General features: G+C 40.0%; 1 protein-coding gene across 1 annotated transcript in view; it reads left to right on the forward strand.

Moving 5' to 3' along the window:
• Positions 1-24561, forward strand: part of LOC137273527 (uncharacterized) — a 66100-nt gene that overhangs the window by 2243 nt on the left and 39296 nt on the right. The window contains exons 3-17 of the mRNA XM_067806252.1: positions 5488-5604; positions 6995-7170; positions 8280-8393; positions 8841-9032; positions 10797-10896; positions 13419-13556; positions 14478-14653; positions 14966-15079; positions 15672-15863; positions 16302-16389; positions 17873-18076; positions 19033-19208; positions 19734-19847; positions 20278-20469; positions 20813-20905. Of these exons, the coding sequence (XP_067662353.1) occupies positions 5488-5604; positions 6995-7170; positions 8280-8393; positions 8841-9032; positions 10797-10896; positions 13419-13556; positions 14478-14653; positions 14966-15079; positions 15672-15863; positions 16302-16389; positions 17873-18076; positions 19033-19208; positions 19734-19847; positions 20278-20469; positions 20813-20905 (2186 nt within the window). The remainder of the gene's footprint in view (positions 1-5487; positions 5605-6994; positions 7171-8279; positions 8394-8840; positions 9033-10796; positions 10897-13418; positions 13557-14477; positions 14654-14965; positions 15080-15671; positions 15864-16301; positions 16390-17872; positions 18077-19032; positions 19209-19733; positions 19848-20277; positions 20470-20812; positions 20906-24561) is intronic.

The following is a 24561-nucleotide window of genomic DNA, read 5'->3' on the forward strand; positions in this document are numbered from 1 at the left end:
TATTATGAACATAACTTTCCTGGAGTCTTCAAGATAAATTCCATTTTGACTTGGAATGAACTAGTAGTGCTTACAAAATGTAACAGACAAGACCAACCTTGTGAAAAAATTGTTAATTCCAACAAGTGTTTGTGTTTGATTGATTGTTTGGTCATTTAGTCATTGCGACCAATCTTCAATTATTTCAATTAATCAGACCATCTCTGGACCTATGGGGTCTCTAGTTTGGTAGGCTGGTTGCTGAGGTGTGTTGGCCTGTAAGACATGGGCTTGTTGTTCACTTTGACATCACACTCCATGTTCCGTGTACTTGGTGTATAGAACGTTTTTGTAGTACCTAGAAACTGAAGACCATTTTCATTGTCTTGGTTACTTCACATAGTTATTGCTTGTTTAAATATATTCTCTCACAGAAACTCAGGGATTGGGATAGAGAACTTTGACAATGGGCTCTTTTCAGGATTAGTCATTTTCTGAGTTAAGAATGGGTTACTGCCCTTGTATTAATAGTAAACTTCCAAATTCTAATGGGCCATATTTCATTCTAATGTGCAAAATGGCCCATGGCATGTGCCTTTTCCAGTCCCTGAGAAACTGCCAGTCTTGTCCTATAGCCAACACAATATCTTCGATAGTATCCAAGTCCCGTTTCAAAGAGCTATCATTAGACTATGACTTATTTAACTCCTGTGCTTCAACATACAGTCTTATTGCAAGAACTGTTTTGTGAAATGGGACCCAGCTGACAACAGAAACATGAAATATTTCCTCCTTCACAATATTTAATGGACTGTCAATCATTCTTTTTGTCTCTCACGTCATACTTGCCTTTGTTTAGTTGGTCCCTTGCTATGCCACCATTACCTATGTTCTCTCCACTATCTAGATGGTCCTGAATGTTTCTGGCTGCTAGACACGCATTATACAATACAAGGTATACCCTGCACCCCATGCACAGCACTTGATCCAAAGGCCAGGAATTTAACAACATAGGCAAGATACTGTTTGGATGACAACTAGTTTATTTTATTATATGATAATATAATTCTCATGCTGTTGTTACTCTAGCCTTGACAACAGTGTAAGAACCTTTACCAATGATTTATGATGATAAGTTGTCATCCATAAGGTATCTTGTCTTTATTATTGTGCTTATTACTAAGCAACTTAAGAAATGCCAATGAAAGAAATTATTTATATAGACACCTGTATTTTACTCAGAGCATGTTTATTCAGTTGGTTCAAATTTGGACATTTCTGAATGTTTGCAATGTGAAAGAAGGTAAAATTGAAACTAAAACTTGAAAAGCAAGACATTATCATAGCCAACTGATGCATGTTAATCAGAAAAGTTTTGCATTCAACATATGATACCAGAAGTCCATAACAGAATACCAATCATGGCAGTCAAAGCAACATTGTCTGATAATTATTTTATTCGGGTTGTCATGAATACACTACATGGCGAATATGATACGTATGACAAATATTGGGTAATGAATAATAATAATTATTATTATTGGATATTCATATAGCACTCATACCCATGCAACTAGTGCCTGCTCAAGGCGCTGGCAATTGTTTCAATCAGTCATTAGATGTCACTCTCAACGTCATATCGTATTATCAATCTCAACTCCCTGGGGAGTATACAACTCTTGCTGCTACTAGCCACACAAAGTTTATTGTGGCTTTTTCATCCAAATAAGGTACCCACTTCACAGCTGGGTGGACTGGGACACATAGTCACAGTATTTTGTCCAAGTTAACGGAAACCTTAGGTCTTTGCACGTGAACATGTGGCCACCATCTAGTCATATACCAATGGATTCATTGGTTCTTTTGAATGCACAGGGATGTGTACTGTAAGCTAGGGGTTGTGACAACACGGAAAGACACTGCTAACAAATTTGACTCCAACGTTTTTACACCTGGTTGCAGGTGTCCTCAATCCTGACACCTCAGCCTCACTGGATCACTAGCCGGGTGCTCTAGCCAGCTCGCCACCCTCGAATTATTCATGAATACAGTTATGTTTCTAAGAGATAGCTTAACTATATGCAATGTCCATTTGTTAATTTGCCATAACAGCTACCAGTATTCTCATGACAGTCACACTCACATGTTTTGCCCTCAGTAACTGCAAGGCTAGTACATATTCCATTCGTGCATATTTGACTTTGAAAAAAGCACATAAGGGTGCAAGTAAAACATACTTCCTTTAAAATCGTAAATATTTGTGAGTATTCAGCTCTGGTAACTACAAATAATGAATTTAGTTCATGAGTGGTTTATGATTCACTGAATATGCAAGTGAATCGTAACAGCCTTAATCTTTATAATGAAAAAGTACCATCATGGTAGGCTGAATTTACAAAACAAATGTAAAAATTCTTGTATTTCCTAAGCTAGGGAATACGCAAGAATTCCATGTTTTTCAATGTTTTACAGTGACACAAATGTATGGTCAAAAGTCAAGTGAAGTTTATCAACTTTGGTCACATGAAATTGATAGATGAGTGACTGTGTTCACCAGCTTGATTGCAGTGGGGTTTTTGGCTTTTTTCTGACAAAATTCATAAAAGGCAGTGTTTCCTCAGTTGGGGGACTCTTCAAAATATGCCTAAGTTCACCCAGCAGTAAACTGGTATCTGGTAGGAAGAGATAGTTATGTGACTGTTGACCTCTCAGCTTGAGATGTATACTCCCCATGGAGCTGAAAATCAACACTGACCAGGGTAACAATGTAAAGTGAGTTGGCTTTAGGATGTGGATAAGACACACTGAAATTTGTGCATTGTTATGTGTGCCACAACTTGTCAGAACCAACATGCTTCTTGCAGGGGTTCAAAAAATATTTTTCAAAAGTCACTTGCCAGAGGGCAAGTGACTTCAAGAAAGTAACTTGTCCTGACTAATTTTCCACTTGCCCTGATTATAATACACAGTGTTTAAAGTTAACATTTACTGGACTATTTATCGAAGAGTGATGCGCTTCAAAGAATGATGACTCTACTTCATTATCATTGCAAAATTTAAAAACCACATTTAGAGCAGATATGAAATGAAATACAAGTCTATTTGCAGTTAGAAACTATAAGTGGATATAATCTAGTAGTGCACAGATAAGTAAAATACCATTATTTGATTGCCTGAATTCAGACCATATAGAGACTTGGCTAAGTGACAACTGCAAAAAGCATCATGATGGTTAATAGAAATAAATCAATAGAAATGAGAAAGTATTGCCAGTTAAAATGCGATTATGTGTATCAGCAACAGCATATATCCTTGTATAACCCACTAGGATCAGGGCCTAGATTTTTGAAGCTGTCTTAGTGCTAAGATCGTCTTAAGTGCCATACATAAACATTAACTTACGACGATCTTAGCGCTAAGAGAGCTTCTAAAATCTTGGCCCAGGTTAGAATTGGTCTTCAACAGGCCATGCTTGTTGGGGTCAGGCTCTCTGACTTGGTTGACACATGTCATTGTATCCCAGCTGTTTGATCAATGCTCATGCTGTTGATCAGTAGATTGTCCGGTCCAGATTACAGACCCCTGCAGTATAGCTGGATTAGTGCTGAGTGAGGTGTTAAACAACAAACAAACAATATACTGGTACAGGTGTCCGTCAGTGTTGTGATATTACTGTTTGCAACACATGTAAATCAGATTGGCAGTATTCTTGTGTTCATTGTCACACTCAAGTGTCATGCTCACATTGTCACATGTCATTGTTATTTTGTTGTTTTTTTCTCACCACTCACTTTATGCTCTTAACACACCCATCACCACTCAACGTTCTGTGCAACTAATATTGTTCGTTTTCATTTCTGCAGAGTTTTCAAGGCCTTGAACCTGTGTCATGTTCATGTTGTGTTTTTTTAAGTATTATATTTGAAGATGGGTATTTGTTGGACCAACTGTTATTGCTTCATAGATCTATAATTGAATGTCATTGTAGAATAGGTATCTTGGTGACTTGTCACTGCCACCTTTATGTATGTCGATCAACATTGATGTCACACATTGTCAGTGTTCGTGGTAGGTAAAATTTGTACGAGTGTGTGCAGAAATATAATTGTAAATATGTAGTCCAAATCTTTTGCGCATGAAATGTTTATAACAAAAAACAAATCATTTCAAAATATATTGTTTCTTCATATGCTGTTGTTAAATGGTACTTTTTAATATTTAGTAGATCAGAATCTATGTGTTCGAAACACGCATGCAAAATGTTGTTTGCGTGTTTTGTTCCTTTTTTTACATGAAAAATGCAGGTTTTTGCATTAACACAAACACTGATTGTATTTAAATTTGTGACAGATTAGCTCTGTCACTTCAGTAATTATCCATTGTTGACCCTTTGCGATAAGGCACACAGAGGCAATCCTACTGTTGTGTTAGCCATCTGATGACATCAATAAGTTCTTTAGTTACAGTCTTAATTGTGAGAAATTAACAAGCATCAGCATATAGGGAACGCTTGACCATGTGAAATGGTGGATAAAGCTGGTTAGACTTGAGATAGAAAGGAAGAAATAGTAAGTAAGGAAAGCTGCCTAATTTCTTATTTTCGAGATGGGAATGTTGGTGGTAGGTGTTGGTTTGGTGATGGTAGGGGTTGGTATGTTTAATAAAGGGAAAGGGCTATTGATGATTGTTGAGTGGGGTATGTTTGTGATGGAGGGGGTTGGGATGGTGATGGGAGGGAAGGGGATTGGGATGGTAGGGGCGGGCTGGCCACAGTGATTGAAGGGGTTGGGATAGTGATGGTGGTGATGGTAGGGTAGGGTAGGGTAGGGATAGTAGTGGTAGGGGTGAATTGGAATAGTGATGGAGGGGGTTGGGATGGTGATGGTAGGAATGGTGATGGTAGGGTTGGGGATTATGATGGTGGGAATGCCAATTATTTGGTGAGGCGGATGATAGGGGATAGTGATAGTGGGGAAAATTTGGGATAGTGATGAAAGAGGTAGGGATTGTGATGGTGGAATGGTGATGGGAGGCAAGGATTGGAATAGACAACTTTGACAATGGATCATTTCAGAATCATTAGCCATTTTCTGAATTTTGAATGGGCCACTGCCCATGTATCAACAGTAAACTTCAAAATCTTAATGGACCATTTTGTATTCTAATGTGCAAAATGGCCCATGTCCCCTGCCTTTCTCAATCCCTGGGGAGGTGGGGATAGTGGTGGTAGGGTTTGGGATAGTGAATGTAGGATTGATGATGGTTGGGTAAGGGTGGTGATGGTAGGGGAGGGTTTGGATAGTGATTGTGGGAATAGTGATGGGGATAGTGATGATAGGGGTGTAGATGCTTAAGATGGAAGTGGGGAGTGGTGCTGATGTAGGTAGTCATGCCTGATGGCGGGGAGTCATGGTCATTGTGGGGAGTATAGGTTTGATCATTATATCTAAGGTTAGGGAGATGTTTTTAATACAGAAAATTTGAATTACAATCTGTATGATTCTTCAGAAGAGATAACACCTCTGGATGAGAAGCGAGCATCTCCACTACCCCCTATTGGATCTGTTGCTGTGGAGAAGGTGAAAGCTGAGGGTATTCCTGATGTGCCCATTGTTCTGGTTATGGGTAGGTAATCTAATGTACTGATGTATTATTGCAGTCTTGCAATGGAGATCTGGCTTAGCACTGGTCTTCAGCAACCAAGGAAGATCTGGCTTAGCACTGGTCTTCAGCAGCCAATGAAGATCTGGCTTAAAACTGGTCTTCAGCAACCAGTGAAGATCTGGCTTAGCACTGGTCTTCAGCAACCAATGAAGATCTGGTTTAAAACTGGTCTTCAGCAACCAGTGAAGATCTGGCTTAGCACTGGTCTTCAGCAGCCAATGAAGATCTGGTTTAAAACTGGTCTTCAGCAACCAGTGAAGATCTGGCTTAGCACTGGTCTTCAGCAACCAATGAAGATCTGGTTTAAAACTGGTCTTCAGCAACCAGTGAAGATCTGGCTTAGCACTGGTCTTCAGCAGCCAATGAAGATCTGGTTTAAAACTGGTCTTCAGCAACCAGTGAAGATGTGGCCTAGCACTGGTCTTCAGCAACCAGTTTTATTCATAAGAGGAGATTAACAAGACTGGTTGGTCAGACTTGTTAAGTGGGTGGTTAACTCATGTCATCAGATCTCATTTGTACAGGGACTGGTTAATGGTATTGATCACTAGATTGTCTGCTCTAGACTTGATTATTTACAGGCCACTGCCGTTTAACTGGAATTACAGGCTGAGTTTTAGTGTTAAGCAACAAACAATCAAAACATTTGTGATGCTCAGAACTGGACAGCAGAGACTGGACATCTCCTGGCTTCTTCAAACACACAGCCAAGAAACTGTAACAAACAGTTTAGAGTGTGGTGTTAAACAACAAGCAAACTAACAAATGTAATCTTATTCAATGCTTATAAAACAAGGTTAAATTGAAAATTTAGAAGGTTCAGGAAGATGATATTAATATGTATTGTATTGGGCAAACATGTATTTCATTTCACTGGTGCATGATGCCGATACTACCCAGCACAAAAAGTTAGACTCACTTGTGTAAATGTAGCCATTTACTTCAGTCAACTGTTCCAAACTAGATTTCGCAAAATATTCCATACTCCTTAAAGTTACTGTTTACATAAGAATTCATGTATTGTAAAACACATTCCTAACATTGAAAAGATTATTGTCATGAGTTCAATAATTGATGAAACTCAGTGAAAGTTGATGTATTCTTAACAAAACTTTACAGGAAATTGCAGCTGTTCATATGCACAATATTTGCACATGCTTTAAGCAATTTGATGCATGATCAGTGAGCATTTCATCTGTATAAGGTTTGCAGTTGATACCCCCAATTTAGTGGAGAAATTCATCTTCGATGTAACCACTTATGCATAACATATAGTGATGCTTTCAGTGGGTCTAAACTTTTTATGGGTAGTATGTCTGTCAGTGCCTGACCTTCTGCTGTTGTGGTGTAGGTGGCCCAGGTAGTGGGAGAAGCAAGCAGGTGCAGACGTTGCTGACACGGGCAGAGGGCTGGGTTCACATTGACATGGGAGACCTCATCAGACAGGAGCTGAAGAACCGCAGCGCTGCAGATGAAAGGTGGAGGATGGCCGCAGAGCTTGTGTCTGATGGAGAGTTCATATCAGATGTAGGTTACAGAATATATAGTACAAAACTTTCATGGGAAAACATATTGACTTACCACTCTGATCGTTTGTCATAACTATATTCACCCCAGTCAATGAGGGGTGGGGTAGCTTTCCGGTTTGATTCCCGACATGGTTGAAACCCATTTCTGGTGTCCATTGTTGTGGTATTGTTGGAATATTGCTAAAAGCGACATGAAACCATGCTCCTTCTCTCAGGTGATGAATTACTGATGTTGCCACATTGACTTTGTGACATATTTAGCAATAATGACCTACGTGCCCCTAGTGGCATATATTGTCACACTTTTACAATTGACGTTGCCACATCCAATCCAACCTTTACCTGTTCTGACCTACTAGCTTACACAGAAAAAGTGGTCTGTATTCTCTTGTTTATATTGTGACATGCATTGAAATATTGATCATGGTCTATATTCTAGCAGTCTACATTGTCACACTAACTGACCTTGACCAAGTGACCTACATTGCCACATTTACCAAGTGGTATTCAGTCAAAAGTGACTTACATTGTCTTTTTGACATCAGTTGCAACATTGACATGTACCAACTGTAACAGTCTTTAGACTTGTATAAAAATGAGGACTTTGGTTTGAAAGGCCTTTTTTGAGAAACCTTGTGTCAATTACACTGCAGCAAGGGGAGATTACTCTACTGGCATGTTTTACAGTGATGCTATATTGTGTTTACAACTATTTATGCTTATAGCAAACCTTTGTTACCTATGATCTAAAGAACATTTCACATTGATTACTAGTCTATACTCAACAAGAGCTCTTCATCACCCTGTTAACTTTGTGACATGCGTACTAATTTTGACCTACATTATCCCATTTATCAACATGAAGCAAATGATCTTCATTGTCATATGACATCCATGTGACATCCATAACAACACTGACCTCGTTACCTACATTTACCTTATTGCCTATATTGTTAGTGTGCATGTTTTTGTTTACCAAGGAAACCTTTTTAACTGGCCCATCCAATCACCAAGCTCATTTGTTCTTGTGATACAGGCATTAGTCAGAAGCTTTTTGTCTTTTGTTTTGTTTCAATTTGTATCAGTGCTTGTGTGTTTGTGTTCCAGGACTTGTGTCTTGAGCTGTTCCTTCAGGCTGTCAAGGAGAACAAAAGTGCTAAGGGCTTTTTCATCAGCGGTTACCCTCGAAATGAGAAGCAAGTAGATGACTTTGAGGAAGCTGTGAGTATCTGACAGTTGCATTTACAGTTGTCCCCTGAGATCTTTGTCTTCGAAGGACTGACATTCTGTGGTTCTGTTAGGAGCTTTAGCAAAATTTTCATCAAATCCATTTGACACATACAGGATAAGGTGGTTAGGCTTACTGACACATACCATGATATCCCTGGGTTGTATACATCAGTGCTCAGAACCTCAGTCATTGGATTTTCTGGTTCTGTTAGAGGAGAACAACAGGATTGGATGGTCAGGCTTCCAGAGAGGGTTTATCTATGGCTTTGTATGCCAATTGCCTGAATTGATGTTCATGATATCTATCACTGGATTATCTGGTGAAGACTTTACCATTTAGAGACTGACATCTCTTTGTTGGATTAGAACCGAGTGTGATATTTCACAATAAACAAACAACATAGACAATAATAAGTCCTGTTCAATGGTTGTTTGCAGGTGGGTCGTATTGATCTTGTGATGCTGATCGACAGTGAGGAAACGTTCCTGTCTAAACGTCTCCTTCAGGACAGTGCCACGAACAACCGCAGCGACAACAACATCCACGCCGTCCAGAAGAGACTCCTGCTGTTCAAGGAACAGACACTGCCAGCCATCAAACACTTTGATGACCAGGGGAAAGTCATCATTGTGAGTGTACTCGAAAATTACAAAATAATAGAGAGAATGTGTTTTCTAATTAAAAGGTATATCTAGATATATTATTGAGACAGGGAATTGGTATGTTTCATATGTTTAAAGGTGAGTTCGTATGAAAATGTTAGAAGCAAACACACTTGTAATGATGATATTACACACACTGATGCATCGTAAAGGTTCTCCAGTTTACAACATAGTCCGATGCTGCATTTAACACATTACAGACAGTGGAGATGTTACAGATACTGAAGTTAACATTCAAAACACATTACAGTTAACATCATAGTCCGATGCTGCATTTAACACATTACAGACAGTGGAGATGTTACAGACAGTGAAGTTAACATTCAAAACACATTACAGTTAACATCATAGTCCGATGCTGCATTTAACACATTACAGACAGTGGAGATGTTACAGATACTGAAGTTAACATTCAAAAGACATTACAGTTAACATCATAGTCCGATGTTGCATTTAACACATTACAGACAGTGGAGATGCTACAGACAGTGAAGTTAACATTCAAAACACATTACAGTTAATATCAGTCCGATGCTGCATTGAAAAATGTTACAGACACTGAAGATGTTACAGACACTGCAGTTAACTTGAAGTATCTTGACAACAGACGACTCCTCTGCCATTATTGGTACCATGTTTACACTGTTATCTTCTCAACATAGTTTCATACTTGATTATCTCATGTGTTCGCTTCTTTTGTTTTCAATATGATGATTGCAGAAAATATCATGTATGTAATGTTTAATAAAAATCTATAAAATTGTTGATAAGATTGATTTGATAACATGTAATGATACAGACTGTAATGTTTGTCAAAATTTCACGAATGTCCTTGATATGACTAGTTTATTATCACAAGGTATCCACATACAGAAATGGTGCCAAAAGCAGGGACCAAGCATCGTGAACAACAAAAATCATGTATTTAATACAGTGTCAGGGTTGTGTGATATTGTCCTGGTGATGTGCAGTCTAAGTAAACAAAACCTAGTAGAAGGTTGCGTCAGGTGACTTTTGAGCGATCCAATGACAGTCCAATCAAACGCAAGACGGTTAAATAGATTTAACCAATCAGACATTAACGACTATTATTTAGGGATCAGAGGGACTTCATTAGCTAATTATATTTCCGCAAGATAACATCCTTAGATATTGCCCAAAACACTATTTTCAGCGATTGTTTACTCACCGTTGTCATGGTTGTACGTACGCAGTGGGCATCACCCGGAAGCGAGTGTGCGCTAAATAGCATCCGGAACCTTTTGGGTACGAACCTTTTTGAGATAAAAAGTTCAAAAGGTATGTGCGAATGTGCACTTTCGTGATTTGGTAAGCTGTGCTCTGGGCAATCTCAAAGGTTACCTGACGCAACCTCCCATAAGGTTATGTTAGACTCAGTTGTGGAGTGTAATGAAAATTACTGAGGATAAGTTTACTTAGACTGTGCTGATGTGCTTCTTTAGTATTCCTTACAGAGGGGGTATTAATTAATATAGCTTTTGAAGGCTTTTGTAGTGGTGATCATCTCATCCAAGGGAACCTATCTCTGCTTAGTGTTACTGGTAGAAGATGCATTATATAAACTCAGTATAGCAGCGTAGAGAATGATACTGAGACTAAGTTCACTTAGGCTGGTGAACACGATATACACGTCAAAGATCTTTCTTATTGTGATGTAACAATACTGACACAAATATTGTATGATTCATATGTTGGTTCTGACTGTTTCAGTTTGAGGGTGACCAGGATGCATATACCCTAGGGAAGGAGATGGGGGCTGCATTTGACATCAAGATCCTTGGGAAGGAGGAACCCCCAAAATATTCAATAGGTCAGTTGCATTTCTATTACATGCTTAAGAATCACAGTTAACATTTTAAAGACATAATAACATAATAAATCTAAGTTATAACATCTAGTGTAAATCATGAAATTAATGTGTCATGAATTAAATGCGAGTGCGAGGGTTTAGTCTAAAATCATTCTTTACCCACAGAGGTTACTCCTGTTATGTCTTCCTACCTCATCTAACAGGTTCTAATACAGCCATATTTCCTGATTCTTGTAAAATCCTCTACCGGCCAAAATCATGACTTGAATTATCTCCCTTCTTCCTATACAATCCGATCACGTGTTACATGGTCTTAGAGCCAATATTGTGGCCACCATGGAGTTAGTTGATCAATGCGCAAAGGATAGTTTGGTATTTCATGTTTAACTGAAAAGCAGAAACTAGCACAAAAGAGGGTGCACTGGAATGAATAAGATGTTGGGGTTTTTTTTGATGTGACACTTAAGATATTTAATGGTTAGTTTGTCCGTTGTCAACAATGGGGTTGAGATGCTATTGATCCACCATTTCAATATTGACTGGGTTCTGTCTTAAAGAAATGTTGGGGGAAAGATACAAGTTTTCCTGAAGCATACAGAAACTAACAAGGCTTTGTGAATGATCACTTTTGAAACAACATCACTGATTGCACAACTAAGTCTGATTGCTACCTATCACGAATCCAGAACACTCTCACCAAGAATGGACTGTATTAGAACAGAGGTTACATAGGAAGATATGACAGGCATAACCTCTGTGGGAAGAGAATGGACTAAAATGTGTCACAAAATTTATGCAAGCTCTGACGCTGTTTTAATGATAAAATGAGACACTTGGATCTTTGGTTTTTTCACTACACTGCCATGTTTAATCATGTGATTGCTTGTTTCTGCTTGTCTTATGACAACATTTATAAACATGGTTGGAGAATATCAAGCCTGGCTGATGTGCCTCAATGACTTAAAACCATGACCAGTGGTTGTAAGCAATGATAAATATATGTGACTTGAGATACTCTTAATGGGGTAGTACCAATATTGGTGTAATGTTTTGTGTCAACGCTTCCGCTATTGTTACATTGCTGATGAATAAGTTATAAGTTCAGTGGGTGTCAGTGAGTGTCAGGGAATTCAGTGCTCATTTGTCAGTTAAATCTTTAGACTTATCCTGTCTCATATTATGCAGCTCTCCTCTTTTTCCATGACCATGTGTGGAAATGTGGTACGTACTAAGATGAATCAAATCTTGCTGGCCTCTGACCACCTGACCTCTGCCCCCACTCTGACATTTGCACCTGTCACTATATTATCATCTCTATAACTGTGCAGCACACTCAGATGATCATGTGACGGTTTGTGCCTGTCATTTTCTTTCTTGACACTATGCCATGTGGATGTGACCTTTTCTCTATAGAGTTTGAATGTATTTTCTAAACAAAGAAACGGGTATATCTAATTGAAATGTTTCAAAGATGCGTAAACATTGTCATAATGCTTCCATTATGGCGTTTCACAGTTATTCTTCCCTCCAGACCATCATGGAGGAATGACTCTTGGAAGTCTGATGCCATGTTTGCCTCACACTATGTTTGAAATCTCTAGGTAATGGATGTGGAAGGTTACTTTCTATCAGTTTGGTTCTTTGATCCTGGTGTAGCAGTTCTCATCGACCTGCATTTGCTGATGAAGCAATCTTCCTTCCTGTCAGTTTCCTCTGTACATAATAGGGCGAACTAGGGCGTATTTGTGCTGTCATACTTGTGGCTTAATAGACTGTCAGGCCAGTCTTGTGTTACATGCAGAGATGATCATACTACGCTTACTGACCTCTACACTCTGAGCAATTACATCATTGAAGTGTTGATTTCCAGTTACCTATGTGGTTTTTGAAGCTTCCTTTCTCACCTTTGGTAAGTTAGGGAGATTGGTACTGAATGTTAAACTAGTTGAGCTACCGGGCTATCCCCCAGTCTTTCACCATCTTCCAGCATGTGCCTGTGGGGGCAAGTTTCGAAGCAGGACTAGTCAAATCACTGGGGTCACCTGATAAATCATGGGGCGGCAAGGCTTACTTGCCAAACTGTGTCCTTTTGCTTGTCAAAAGTTGCGGCTGAAAATGATGTTAATTCGAGATCCACTCCCACTCCACTCCCATGAATTTTGTGCTGTGTAAGCCAAGGGATTATTTGAAGTGACCCGTCACAGGTATGGAGTTATCATGTCGGGAGTTGGTGCTTCTCCTAGCATACTTGTATTATGCATCCACTCGTTTGAAGAGTTATCACGGTAATCTCCTGCTAACTGTGGGATAATGCATAATGTGAGATAGGATGAGTTTACAAATTTGGAAATTTTAACCATAAATTGTATGTTTATTATACTTATCCAATCATTTGAACTCGTTACATTTACCACAAAGTGTCAACACAGCATCCTTTTGACCTGCGTCCTCCTGCGCTGATTTATTATTACTTGAATATCTTTAAAGAAAGATTGTTTAAAGCAGCTGATTTTTTTTTTCAGTGTCCAAACCACAGTCCCGTGAGGCGACCCCACCTGCCAGACTGGCTCCATCCGCTCCACTTTCATCCGCCTCTAATGAAGCTGTGGAGAAAGTCAAGGTGGCAGGGATCCCTGATGTGCCCATTGTCCTTATCATGGGTAAGTCACAGTACTAACTTCTTTACATCTTGTAATACCCAGCTTGCCCATCAATGTATTGACTCACTTGTTTACAGATCCCTGTCACTAACTTCGATGTAATGCCCATTGTTATTTGATTGGCTGACTGCTCTGCTACTTTTTTTCAATGTACCCCGCTTACAAGCAAGAAACATTTTCTATAAACCCCATCTGTAATGCTGAACATATTTTATTACTTTGTGGCCATAATTCTTCATCTTGAATGACATTGAATCACGTATGTTGAGCGGAAATTATTGATGGAAGGGAGATAATTCTAAATCTGTTTACTTTGTCATTTGCAAAATCTAGCCATGGCTACAAAAATTCTTTTACTTGTGCTTCAGACAATTCAAAATTAGCGTTTAGGTGTTCACAGTTAAGTGCATTGTTCAATGATCCCTCGGGCCCATGGGTTGATATACAGCTACCCAAGCTTCCCTCCTGACCAGTGAACAACCAACTTATATTGTAGCATTGTGATGAGGGGTGTATGGGGTTTTATGCATGTAGGTTTTATCTGCCAAGCCTCTGACTTGCTGAAAAAAACCTAATGAGGGATGCATAAAACCCTGCTACAACAAATGTATCTTACTGAATGTTTGAATCACTCGATATTTAAATATAACAATAAAAAAAACTGAAAGTCAATTATATATTTTACTAACACGGTACCAAACAGTCGATCTGAACCACTGGTTCACAGTTCACTGACTGCTATTGATGCATACCATTCCTTGGGGCTGAGAGTTAATGATTTATTCTCCCTAGCAAAGATTTATACCCGACTTTGGTGGTGTACGGCTGTGCACCAGGCATACATGGTAATTTGTCCAAGGTCACATGAACCAATCAGAGACCTTCATACATGACGTAGGATACTGCTGCTTGTCGTTGCAGGTGGTCCAGGGTGTGGCAAACTGACCCAGATTGAGAAGCTGCTTACACACGTGGAAGGATGGGTCCACATCTCGATGGGCGACCTCATCAGACAGGAAGTTTCTGAAAAGGGCACTGGGGAGGAGAAATGGAAGATGGTCGGTGACCTCGTGTCTCGGGGAGAGATGGTCTCAGAGGTGAACATTTAACATTTAAGAAAGATATAATATTTCAACTGATTATGATCAAATGTTGAAGTTTCTTTGGATTACATCTGTAAGTTTATTTCATGCTACAAGTCTGTGCCAAACACTCAGTCGCATCATCCAGAGTTATCTTTTGATGACATTTTCTTGATGGTGTTTTGATCTAATGTTTCCAAGGGATCCAATGTACTCTGGCTTCTGAATCCATGGTTGACAGATTTCTTATGTGTACAATAGTGTAGGTTGTTGAAGTGAACGGAGATACCATATACTGATATTGCACTTATGATTCTCCTTATTCAGGAAGATACTTGTGACCTATTTGTCCGAACACTTCAAAAGAACACAGCAGCCAAGGGCTACATCATTGAAGGCTATCCCCGGGACATGAAACAAGTTGAAGATTATGAGAACACTGTAAGTTCAACTTGACTCCTGACTTACGTCTCTGCTGACCTTGACCTCACACCAGACATTGTAAGAAATACTTGTTCCAAACAAGAATATTGCAAGTTGACCTTGTCCCCTTTGTGAAACTGTAGACTGACCTTGACATCCACCAGAACACTGTTAGTTGAACTTGTCCCTTTCATAGGATTGTATGCAGACCTTGACCTCTTGCCAGAACATGGCCTGGGTTTCATCATTAAGCTGCTGATACGATGAACATTTTTATCAGTTCATAAATCTTGCATGATTTAAAAGTGTATTATAACTGAACAAGTTGGGGAGAGTGATATATTTACAAAATGACCTTTAAAAAATTTCAAAAGCCGGTCAGGCAAGTGACTGGAGATTTACTAGCCCAACTGGATTTGTACTAGCTACATGTTAGCGGGCCAGTGGTACTTTCACACACTGCTGGACAACCCCGAAACTTAACCTTTTTGGCTTTAGTGACATATGTCATGTTCATTGTGTCATGTTCCATATATATGTGACATGTGGACCTTCGACCTTGTGATGTCGTGACATGGGTAGCATATATATTTTTATGTCTCAATGACAGGTGGGTCGCGTTGACCTTGTGATGGTCATTGACTGCGAGGAGTCCTTCCTTTCCAAACGCTTGTTGAAGCGTGGTGCCACTGATAGCCGCCCTGACTATAACATTGATGCAGTACAGAAGCGGATCCTGTTCTTCAAGCAACAAACACTGCCTGCCATCAAACACTTTGACGACCAGGGGAAAGTCAGAATCGTGAGTACACCACACCATTTAACAGAAATAGATATCTTGAAGCTAATGCTAACCACAGGTAAATGTTTAGACCTCTGAAATACTATAACAGTTACCCAGCTAGGATATAGTCCAGGGCCCCATTCCTCAAAGCGTTCGTAGAGCTACGACAGTCTTAGTTTGCTAAGGTATGGGAGTTCTGATCATCTTAGCGCTTTGATTACTTTGAGGAATGGGACCCTGCACTCAGGAGAATAGTCCAGCAGGTAAAGGACATTGAAGCCTCTGTTGAAGTCAAGTATAAGATGTGATAACACTCTTTGAATATTGCCCTTTACAGAAACAGGTTAATGCTGTCTTGATCGCAAGTGAAGGCAGCTCTTTCACTTCAACAAAGTTTGAGGATTTTCAGATTTTACAAGGGCATATTGTACTTACACTGACTCTTACATGTTTCAGTTTGATGGAGATCAGGATGCTGAATCTCTAGGCCAGGAGATGGGAGCAGTATTTGACTCCATCATTCTTGGAAAGCAGGGTGTTCGAAGTAGGTGGCACTATTGATCTCTCTCAGTAGGGCATGATTTACACAATAACTAATGAGTGATGGAGAATGACAGATTATCTTTCTTCAGTTATATTAATTACATAGTTCTCTAGAGAATTAAATAATTGATATAACAAAAGAAAGATAATCTGGAATGAGTTTATTATTGTTTTTGTTGTCCATATCAGGTTTCATTTTAAGAATGCTAAAATTAAAACAGCATTCTCTTTAAGGATAGCTGCAATGTGGTGACTTCCCATACAAGAAAAATATTACCCTATGTCCTCCTCCTCATTATGTCATTCTCCTCTGAAAGAAGGTTCTCCAGTGTTGATATTGTGTTTTCTGGGTGTTCCCTTTGTGTCCCACATGTCCAGCTTTCCCCTATTGTACTACTCCAGAAGTCATGTAAGGTATTGCAGTTTGCTGTGCAGAGTTTCTTCCCTTGGTCTTGTGATGGATTTGAATCCCAATTCACCCTGAGTATGTTTTATGTTTGTAAGCACCATAACAATGCTTGTGAATTTTACCTTTAACCTCAAATATCTGAGGCCTTCCTCCCTTTGGGCATTCTCCTCCCACAGAGGTTACTCCTGTCACATCCTCCTATGTAACCTCTGTTCTAATGTGGCCATATTTCATGGTTCTTGTAAAATCCCCTAGTGGCCAAAAAATCACAGCCCGAATTATCTCCCTTCTTTCTATCCAATCCAATCACATGTTATATCGACTAAGATCCTATATGGCTGCCGCCATGGAGTTAATTGATTTACGTGTGAAGGATAGATACAGTATTTCATGTTTAACTGAAAAGCAGAAACTAATGCAGTAGAGAGTGCAGGAATCAATTGACAATATGTTTTTCTTGATGTGAAACTGAAGGCATTCAATGGCTAGTTTGTCCGTTGTCAACGAAGGGGTTGAGACACCATTGATCCACCATTACATGAAAGGTAACTTCTGTCAAGACAAAACTGTTTTGCATCTCAGTCATTGCAACCAATCATGAATCCAGAACACTAGCACCATTAGAACAGAGGTGGAAGCTATGGTAGGTGGAACCTCTGTGGGAAGAGAATGCCATTTGGTCTTTTCTCCCACATTAAGCTTTAAACACAAGGGTATATCTAAAGTGCTGTAGACAGGCCATTACACTCACCCATCTGAGTGTTTGTACTTCGTTCCCAGTCTTATCCAAGTTTTTGCTTGCGTTCCCAATGTTTCTCACCCATGAGGATCCAGGTTAGAATTGGTCTTTGGCAACCCATGCTTTTGTAAGAGGCAACTAACAGGATTGGGTGGTCAGACTTACTAACTTGGTTGACACTTATCATATCCCAATTGCTTAGATAGATATGCATGGTGTTGATCACTGGCTTGTAAGGACCAAACCCGATTATTTACAGCTAGTTGCCATATAGTTGGAATATTGCTGAGTGTGTCATAAAACTAAACTCACTCACTCCTCGCTTTCTGTCCACAGTGCCGACCCCTCCCTCGAAACCAAAACCAGAACGTCAGCGAAGTGCAAAGGTACGCACACCCATCAACGAAGCATTGGCCACCAATGATGGGGATGTCCCTGACCTCCCTATTATCCCAGACAACTTGCCACCTGCAGTGATTAACGTCAAGGATGAAGGTCGCAAATCAGGATTCCCTGAATGTCCAATCATATTTTTAGCAGGTAGGCCTATTGAGTTTAGAAACAAGTAAGAAAAATAGATTCTTTTACCAAAAATGCCTCTGCACCAATTCTTCCATTCAATGATGTTATTAATTTATTAGGGCCATTGTGTCACTTTTCATGCTACAAATACAAGTGACTTGCATCTTTAAAAGATCATCGGTATATCAGGATGTATGAAGTAACAAGTATTGTATATCAGCATTCAACACTCAGCTGGCCACTGTTTATCACGTTTTAACTTTGGTGGTTTATATACTACCACGATGCCTACTAGTGCAGTGTTGTGTCCCTTTGAGGCACAAGGATCTGATGAAGGTGTGTATGAATGGTATAAGAACCCTGATTATGACTCCACAGTTTGATAGAACAATATACACCCAAATCACATTGTGTAAAAACCCGTCGGGTCCAAGAGAAAGGTTTGGATTATCTGAATTTTCAACACATCCGACGACACATCAGAAATGACCAAGTACAAACAGGATCAAAGTGCTTACAACATCCTCATCTTTGATTTTTTGGTAGCACAAGTAAAATCATGACTTTTGATTGCACGAATAAAGTTTTCAGTTCCAAGAATCAACTATGACAGTTTCAAGACAAAAGGATAAATTTGTACTTATTAGGACTTTCAGGGATCCTAAAATGAGTTTGATACATCCGGGAATTTGACACATCTTATTTGTGACATCAGGGTAAAAAATTCTGATAAATCGTCAGGGACCAAGAGATTAGTTCAACACAACTGAGCATTTGTCTCAACCTAGTACGAGATATTTGGGTTCGACTGTACCATGTCCAAATTGGTAAACATAAGGACATGTATCACTGTATGCTTACCATCTACATGATACGACTGTAATAGTGTAAGTTCATGAATGCTGCTCACTCTCGATAAAAAGAGATAAGAATATGCATGTCAAACTGTATCTGACTGTGGCTTCATCATCTAGGTGGACCTGGAAGTGGCAAAGGCAGCCAGTGTAAGAGGATTGTGGAACGTTATGACAATGTCATTCACCTATCCATGGGTGACATCCTTCGTACTGAGATCTCCACCAAGGGCACTGCTGATGAAAAGTGGGATATGATTAGCAGCCTATTGCAGAAGGGAGACATGGCTCCAGAGGTAGGCATATCTTCATCAGGGAGACATTATAGTACAAGGAGAAGTAGGCAAACTTCTGGGGAAGGGGAGACCTGGCTTCAGAGGTAGGCAGATGTGCATCAGGCAGACATGGTTCAAAAAGTAGGCAGACATCTAGGGGAGGGAAGATGTGGCTCCAGAGGTAGGCAGATGTGCATCAATGGTGCTTGGTTGAAAAAGTAGGCAGACATCTTGGGGAGGGAAGAAATGGCTTCAGTGGTAGGCACATGCGCATCAGGTAGATGTGGTGCAAGAAGTAGGCATACATCTGGAGTGATGTACCTGAAGATGTAACAGACATCAGAGGGCTGGGAGAAGAGAATGTAGCTGAAATTCATTTAGAATATTTCTGGAATGTGGGTTAAATATTTGTGGAATATTGTTGGAATATCATTGGAATATATCTTTATTTTTGCTTGAATGTTGCCAAAGGTGGAATGTTGCTATGACATAATATTGTTTGTATTTCATGTGCACTATTCACCATGAGCTCTGTTATCTGTTCAGGATGTGACAATTGACCTGCTGACATCAAACATAAAAAAGTATCCTGATGCCCGAGCATTCATCATTGAGGGCTACCCTAGGGATGAGAGACAGTTGGAGGAGTTCAACAAACATGTAGGTTGCTATACTCCTACATGTCTGTCCAAGTTCTGTTATTAATATTTATCATCCCTCCCATTGAGTAAAAATGTCTCACCTCCCATGATTATTTCATGTATCCTACCATGAAGATCCATGCTAGTATAGGATCTGAGCAACCCATCTGTGTCGTAAGAGGTGACTAATGATATTTGGTGGTCTGACCTGGTTGACACATGCCATCATATGCCAGTTGTGTAGATCAATGTTCATGCTGTTGATCACCAGATTGTGTGGTTTAGACTTGATTGTTTTAGACACCACTGTATAGCTCAAATACTGAGTGTAACTTTAAACAAAAAGTAAACAAATAATAACACTCATCATAAGCATTCAAATGATGAACTTGTAAATCTCCTCCACACCCACCACTGACTAATGACAACCTTGCCTCATCCTCTCTCAGATCGGTGGTCTCAGCTTCACTATAGTGCTGGACTGTGAGGAGTACTACATGCAGGAGAGGCTCATTAACCGCGGAGCCGAGAGTGGCCGACCCGATGACAACCTTGGAGCCATTGGAAAACGGATCAGCTTCTTCAAGGAGCACACTCTACCTGTGCTAAAATACATGGATGACCAAGGCAAACTGGTTGTGGTAAGATCATTAGTTCATCTTTTTGAAATAACTCCAAGAGAAATGTCAAAAAAAGCCTAAGAGTAGGCTACCATGGGTCACTCCCTCAAGAAATCAGTATCGGAGGAGACTATTCAGCAATGAATGACAGTGCCATGTATTTTGTAGGGATGGGATGTGTTGAATGCATCCTGACATTTTGATACTGAATATAGTAACCCTCCACACATTTTGAGATGATCCGCTTCCTATGTCAATTACTTTGTATCTAGATGAGATATGTCTATGTTTTGGGACCCTCCTGTGTAGATGTATCTTTTGGTGACACTCCTGATGCCCTCAGAGAATGTGTTAATTTTTTCAGGTGATGGGAGACCGAGATGAAGATGATATTTTCTTTGAGATTGCAAACACTCTGGACTTTGCTCTTTTTGGGCGTAAACCAACAGCACTGGAGGCAAGTAATGCTGAATTGTCTTTACCTATACTTCAAATTCAAAAGAATTGAGCAAACTGACACTATTCACCAAAGATCCAGTTGATTATGAAACATGAGATATTCCCTAGTGTGGCTATGTGACGGTATGAAGACTACTTGTGAGCTTTCTGTTCAAGCATCAAGTTTGTCACATGGAAGACCTGGTTTAGATGGTCAGATGGGTCTCACCGAAGTCAATGTGATACATAGTAGATCATGTGATACATATTAGACTGTGATACATAGTGACCCATTGTGGCCATTGGAACTACAATAGACCATGTAACCTGTACCAAAACACATGATCGATTGTGGACAAAGGACTATAAGGCTATGTGACCAGTATTTCACTTGTCACCCATATAGTCCCCTATTTGCCTCATGGAAGCCCTTGTGACCCATTGCAGGCCATGTGACCTGTCATTTAGGTGGGACATGAAACAAATGTTACAAATGTAAGATAATTATGATGCAGTTTTGACCTCCTCCCCCTCCTTTTCCTCTTACCCCAGCCTTCTCTTCTCCTCCTTCCCTCACCTTGTCTTTCTTTGCACTCTTCCTCCTCCTTTGTCCATCTTCTTCCTTCCCCCTTCCCCTCCTCTTCCTCCTGCCCATTCCCCCCTTCCTTCCAATCCTTTCTGTCCTCTTCCTCTTTCCCATCCTCTTCTTCCTGACCATCCTCCCTGTCCTCTTTTTCCTGCCTCTTGTCTCATCCTCTTCCTCCTGCCCATCCTCTGTCCTAAATCCCATCGTCTTCCTCATGCCCATCCTCTCTGTCATCTTCCTCCTGCACATCCCCTCCTTCCATCCTCTCTGTGCTCTTCCTCTTTCCCATCCTCTTCCTCATGCCCATCCTCTCATCCTCTACTTCCTGCCCATCCTCTTTGCCCTCTTTGTCCTTTCCATCCACTCATTCGCTTCCTCCTGCCCATCTTATCTGTCCTCTTTCTCCTGCCTGTCTTCTCTGTCATCTTCCTCCTGCCCATCCCCTCCTTCATTCTCATCCTCTCTGTCCTCTTCCTCCAGCCCAGCCACTCATCCTATTCTTCCTGCCCATCCTTTCTGCCCTGTTTCTCCTTCTCATCCATTCATTCGCTTCCTCCTGCCCATCTTCTCTGTCCTCTTTCTCCTGCCCATCCTCTGTGTCCTCTTTCTGTGCCCATCCTCTCTGACCTCTTCCCCCTGCACATCCTCTGTCCTCTTTCTCCTTACCATCTTCTCTGACCTCTTCCTCCATACCATCCTCACCAACCTTCCCCACTCCATTCCTCCTCCTCCCTTCCATTTTATAACACATGACCGGTCCCAAGTGGAGATACTGCTGGAAGTATTTACAAACAGACTCACTCACTCACACAAGTAGTAGAGCTGTCAAGTAAAGATGAATGGCCAATATGAACTAAGCTAGCACTCAACAGCATCCTCTCATTACTGGTATTGGCTAACCTTACCAAGTGCCGACCACTGTACACTCAATCCTATTACCTTCTTATCTGTGGATGCTAATCTTGTCTCAGCCCATCACGTGTCTAGGTCACAGGGGGCACTTCCCAGTTTGTTATTGACCCATTCAGAAATCATGGGATGCGTTTGTAGCATGAATTCCTGTCCTTTGCTCAACCCCTGCATCGATTGCACTAACATGCATGTACTGTGATGTCTGTATGGCATGCATGTTAGAGCTGTACTTGTTTACAGACGAGCGAATTTTTAGTCAGAGCAGAATCGGTTTCACGAGCTTACCATGGTACGTACTGAGTATATTCTGTAATGAACATTTACTGTCCCAAGTTCTACATCCTTACAGCAGATTTTATTGTCAGACCAATGAATGATAAAACGATATCCATATTATACAAATGACAGGCTGGAGTACATTCAGTGATGTTCAGTACTTCACTTCAGTGATTCTCTGGGTTGAAGCAATGATAAATACAATGATATCCATATGAACCAATGAAAGGTTGCTGTAAGGATACAATTAATGATATCCATATGAACCAATTAAATGTTGCAGTAATGATACAGCTCAAGACATCCATATGAACCAATGAAAGGTTGCAGTAAGGATACATTTAGTGACACCCATATGAACCAATGAAAGGTTGCAGTAAGGATACAGTTAATGACATCCATATGAACCAATGAAAGGTTGCAGTAATGATATAGTTAATGACATCCATATGAACCAATGAAAGGTTGCTGTAATGATACAGTTAGTGATATCCATATTAACCAATGAAAGGTTGCAGTAAGGATACATTTAGTGACATCCATATGAACCAATGAAAGGTTGCTGTAAGGATACAGTTAATGACATCCATGTGAACCAATGAAAGGTTGCAGTAATGATACAGTTAGTGGCATCCATATTAACCAGTGAAGAAATGAAATAGTGATAAAGTTAATGATCTTCAATATGAATCAGTGAAAAGGTTGAAGAAGTGAAGCAATTAATGATAGCCAAATTAATCCAGTGAAGGTTAATGTAATCTGTATCAAACCAATGAATGGTATCAATTGTGATTATATGTGTATCAAATCAGTAAAGTATTGCAATAGTGATATATTTAATGATATCTATATTAAACATTTAATTGTTGTTTAACAATGCACTCAGCAATATTCCAGCTATATAGCTGTGGTTTGTAAATATTCGAGTCTTACAGGACAATCCAGTGATCAACAGCATGAGCATTGATCTGAAATTAATTCTAAATACAGTGATGTGTCAAGCAATCAGTATGCCTGACCACCATATCACATTAGTCGCTAAATTTTACAACAAACATGGATTGCTGAAGACTAATTCTAACTCCCATGCCTAACTGATGAAGAGCGGAACATGTGCTGAAGCAGGTGATAAGTAAATACTCAGTGAATGATATACCTGTTGTAACTATTAGGGTGTTAATAATATCAAGTGGCATGTATAATATTTATGAGTTGATAAGTTAAAAATGATTTTCTTTGATTCCCTTTCCTTGTTGAAAATCCCTGGACGAATTCAGACGTGCAGATTGTGGGTTGTGAGATTCTTTGTTTGAGGAAGTTGTACAGTACCAAGAGGAAGTGAGACTGCTGCTACTGTGGGAAGGATGATCACAGATGATGTTGTTTCATCTAATGAACCAGGAACACAGCTTTGCCATGCTGAGATAATCAGGGGGAATTCCATCTAGCCATGTTGTGTTACTATATATAACCTGACATTGATGTAGCCATGGTGATGACCTTGACTCGCCAGCATCTCTTATCTTCAAACACTTTAAGCCACTTTGTGTTGAACAATCAATACACAATGTGCACAGGTCAGGTCAAAACATTTAAGTGCAGTTTTTTAACTTTGAAGCTGTGTTGAAAGAAGTGAGTTGGCAGTGATGAAGTCAGAGTGACACCTGTGTGGTAGTTTATGTCCTGGTGGCTGGATGGGGATCCATTATATATAGCTGAACCCATCACAGATTGTCATTCAGAACATCATCACTCAGTGTAGCAGTCGTGTCTGCACATGCTGTATATATCATATCACACAACTAGTGGTTAGTCACTATACCAGACAGTGTATATTCTGTACACCACTGACAGAAGAGGGAAGCCACCGACACACTCTGCCAGGAATCTCCTGTTAATTA

The sequence above is a fragment of the Haliotis asinina genome, chromosome 2, assembly GCF_037392515.1.
Source record: "Haliotis asinina isolate JCU_RB_2024 chromosome 2, JCU_Hal_asi_v2, whole genome shotgun sequence".
Classification (NCBI taxonomy): Eukaryota; Metazoa; Mollusca; class Gastropoda; order Lepetellida; family Haliotidae; genus Haliotis; species Haliotis asinina.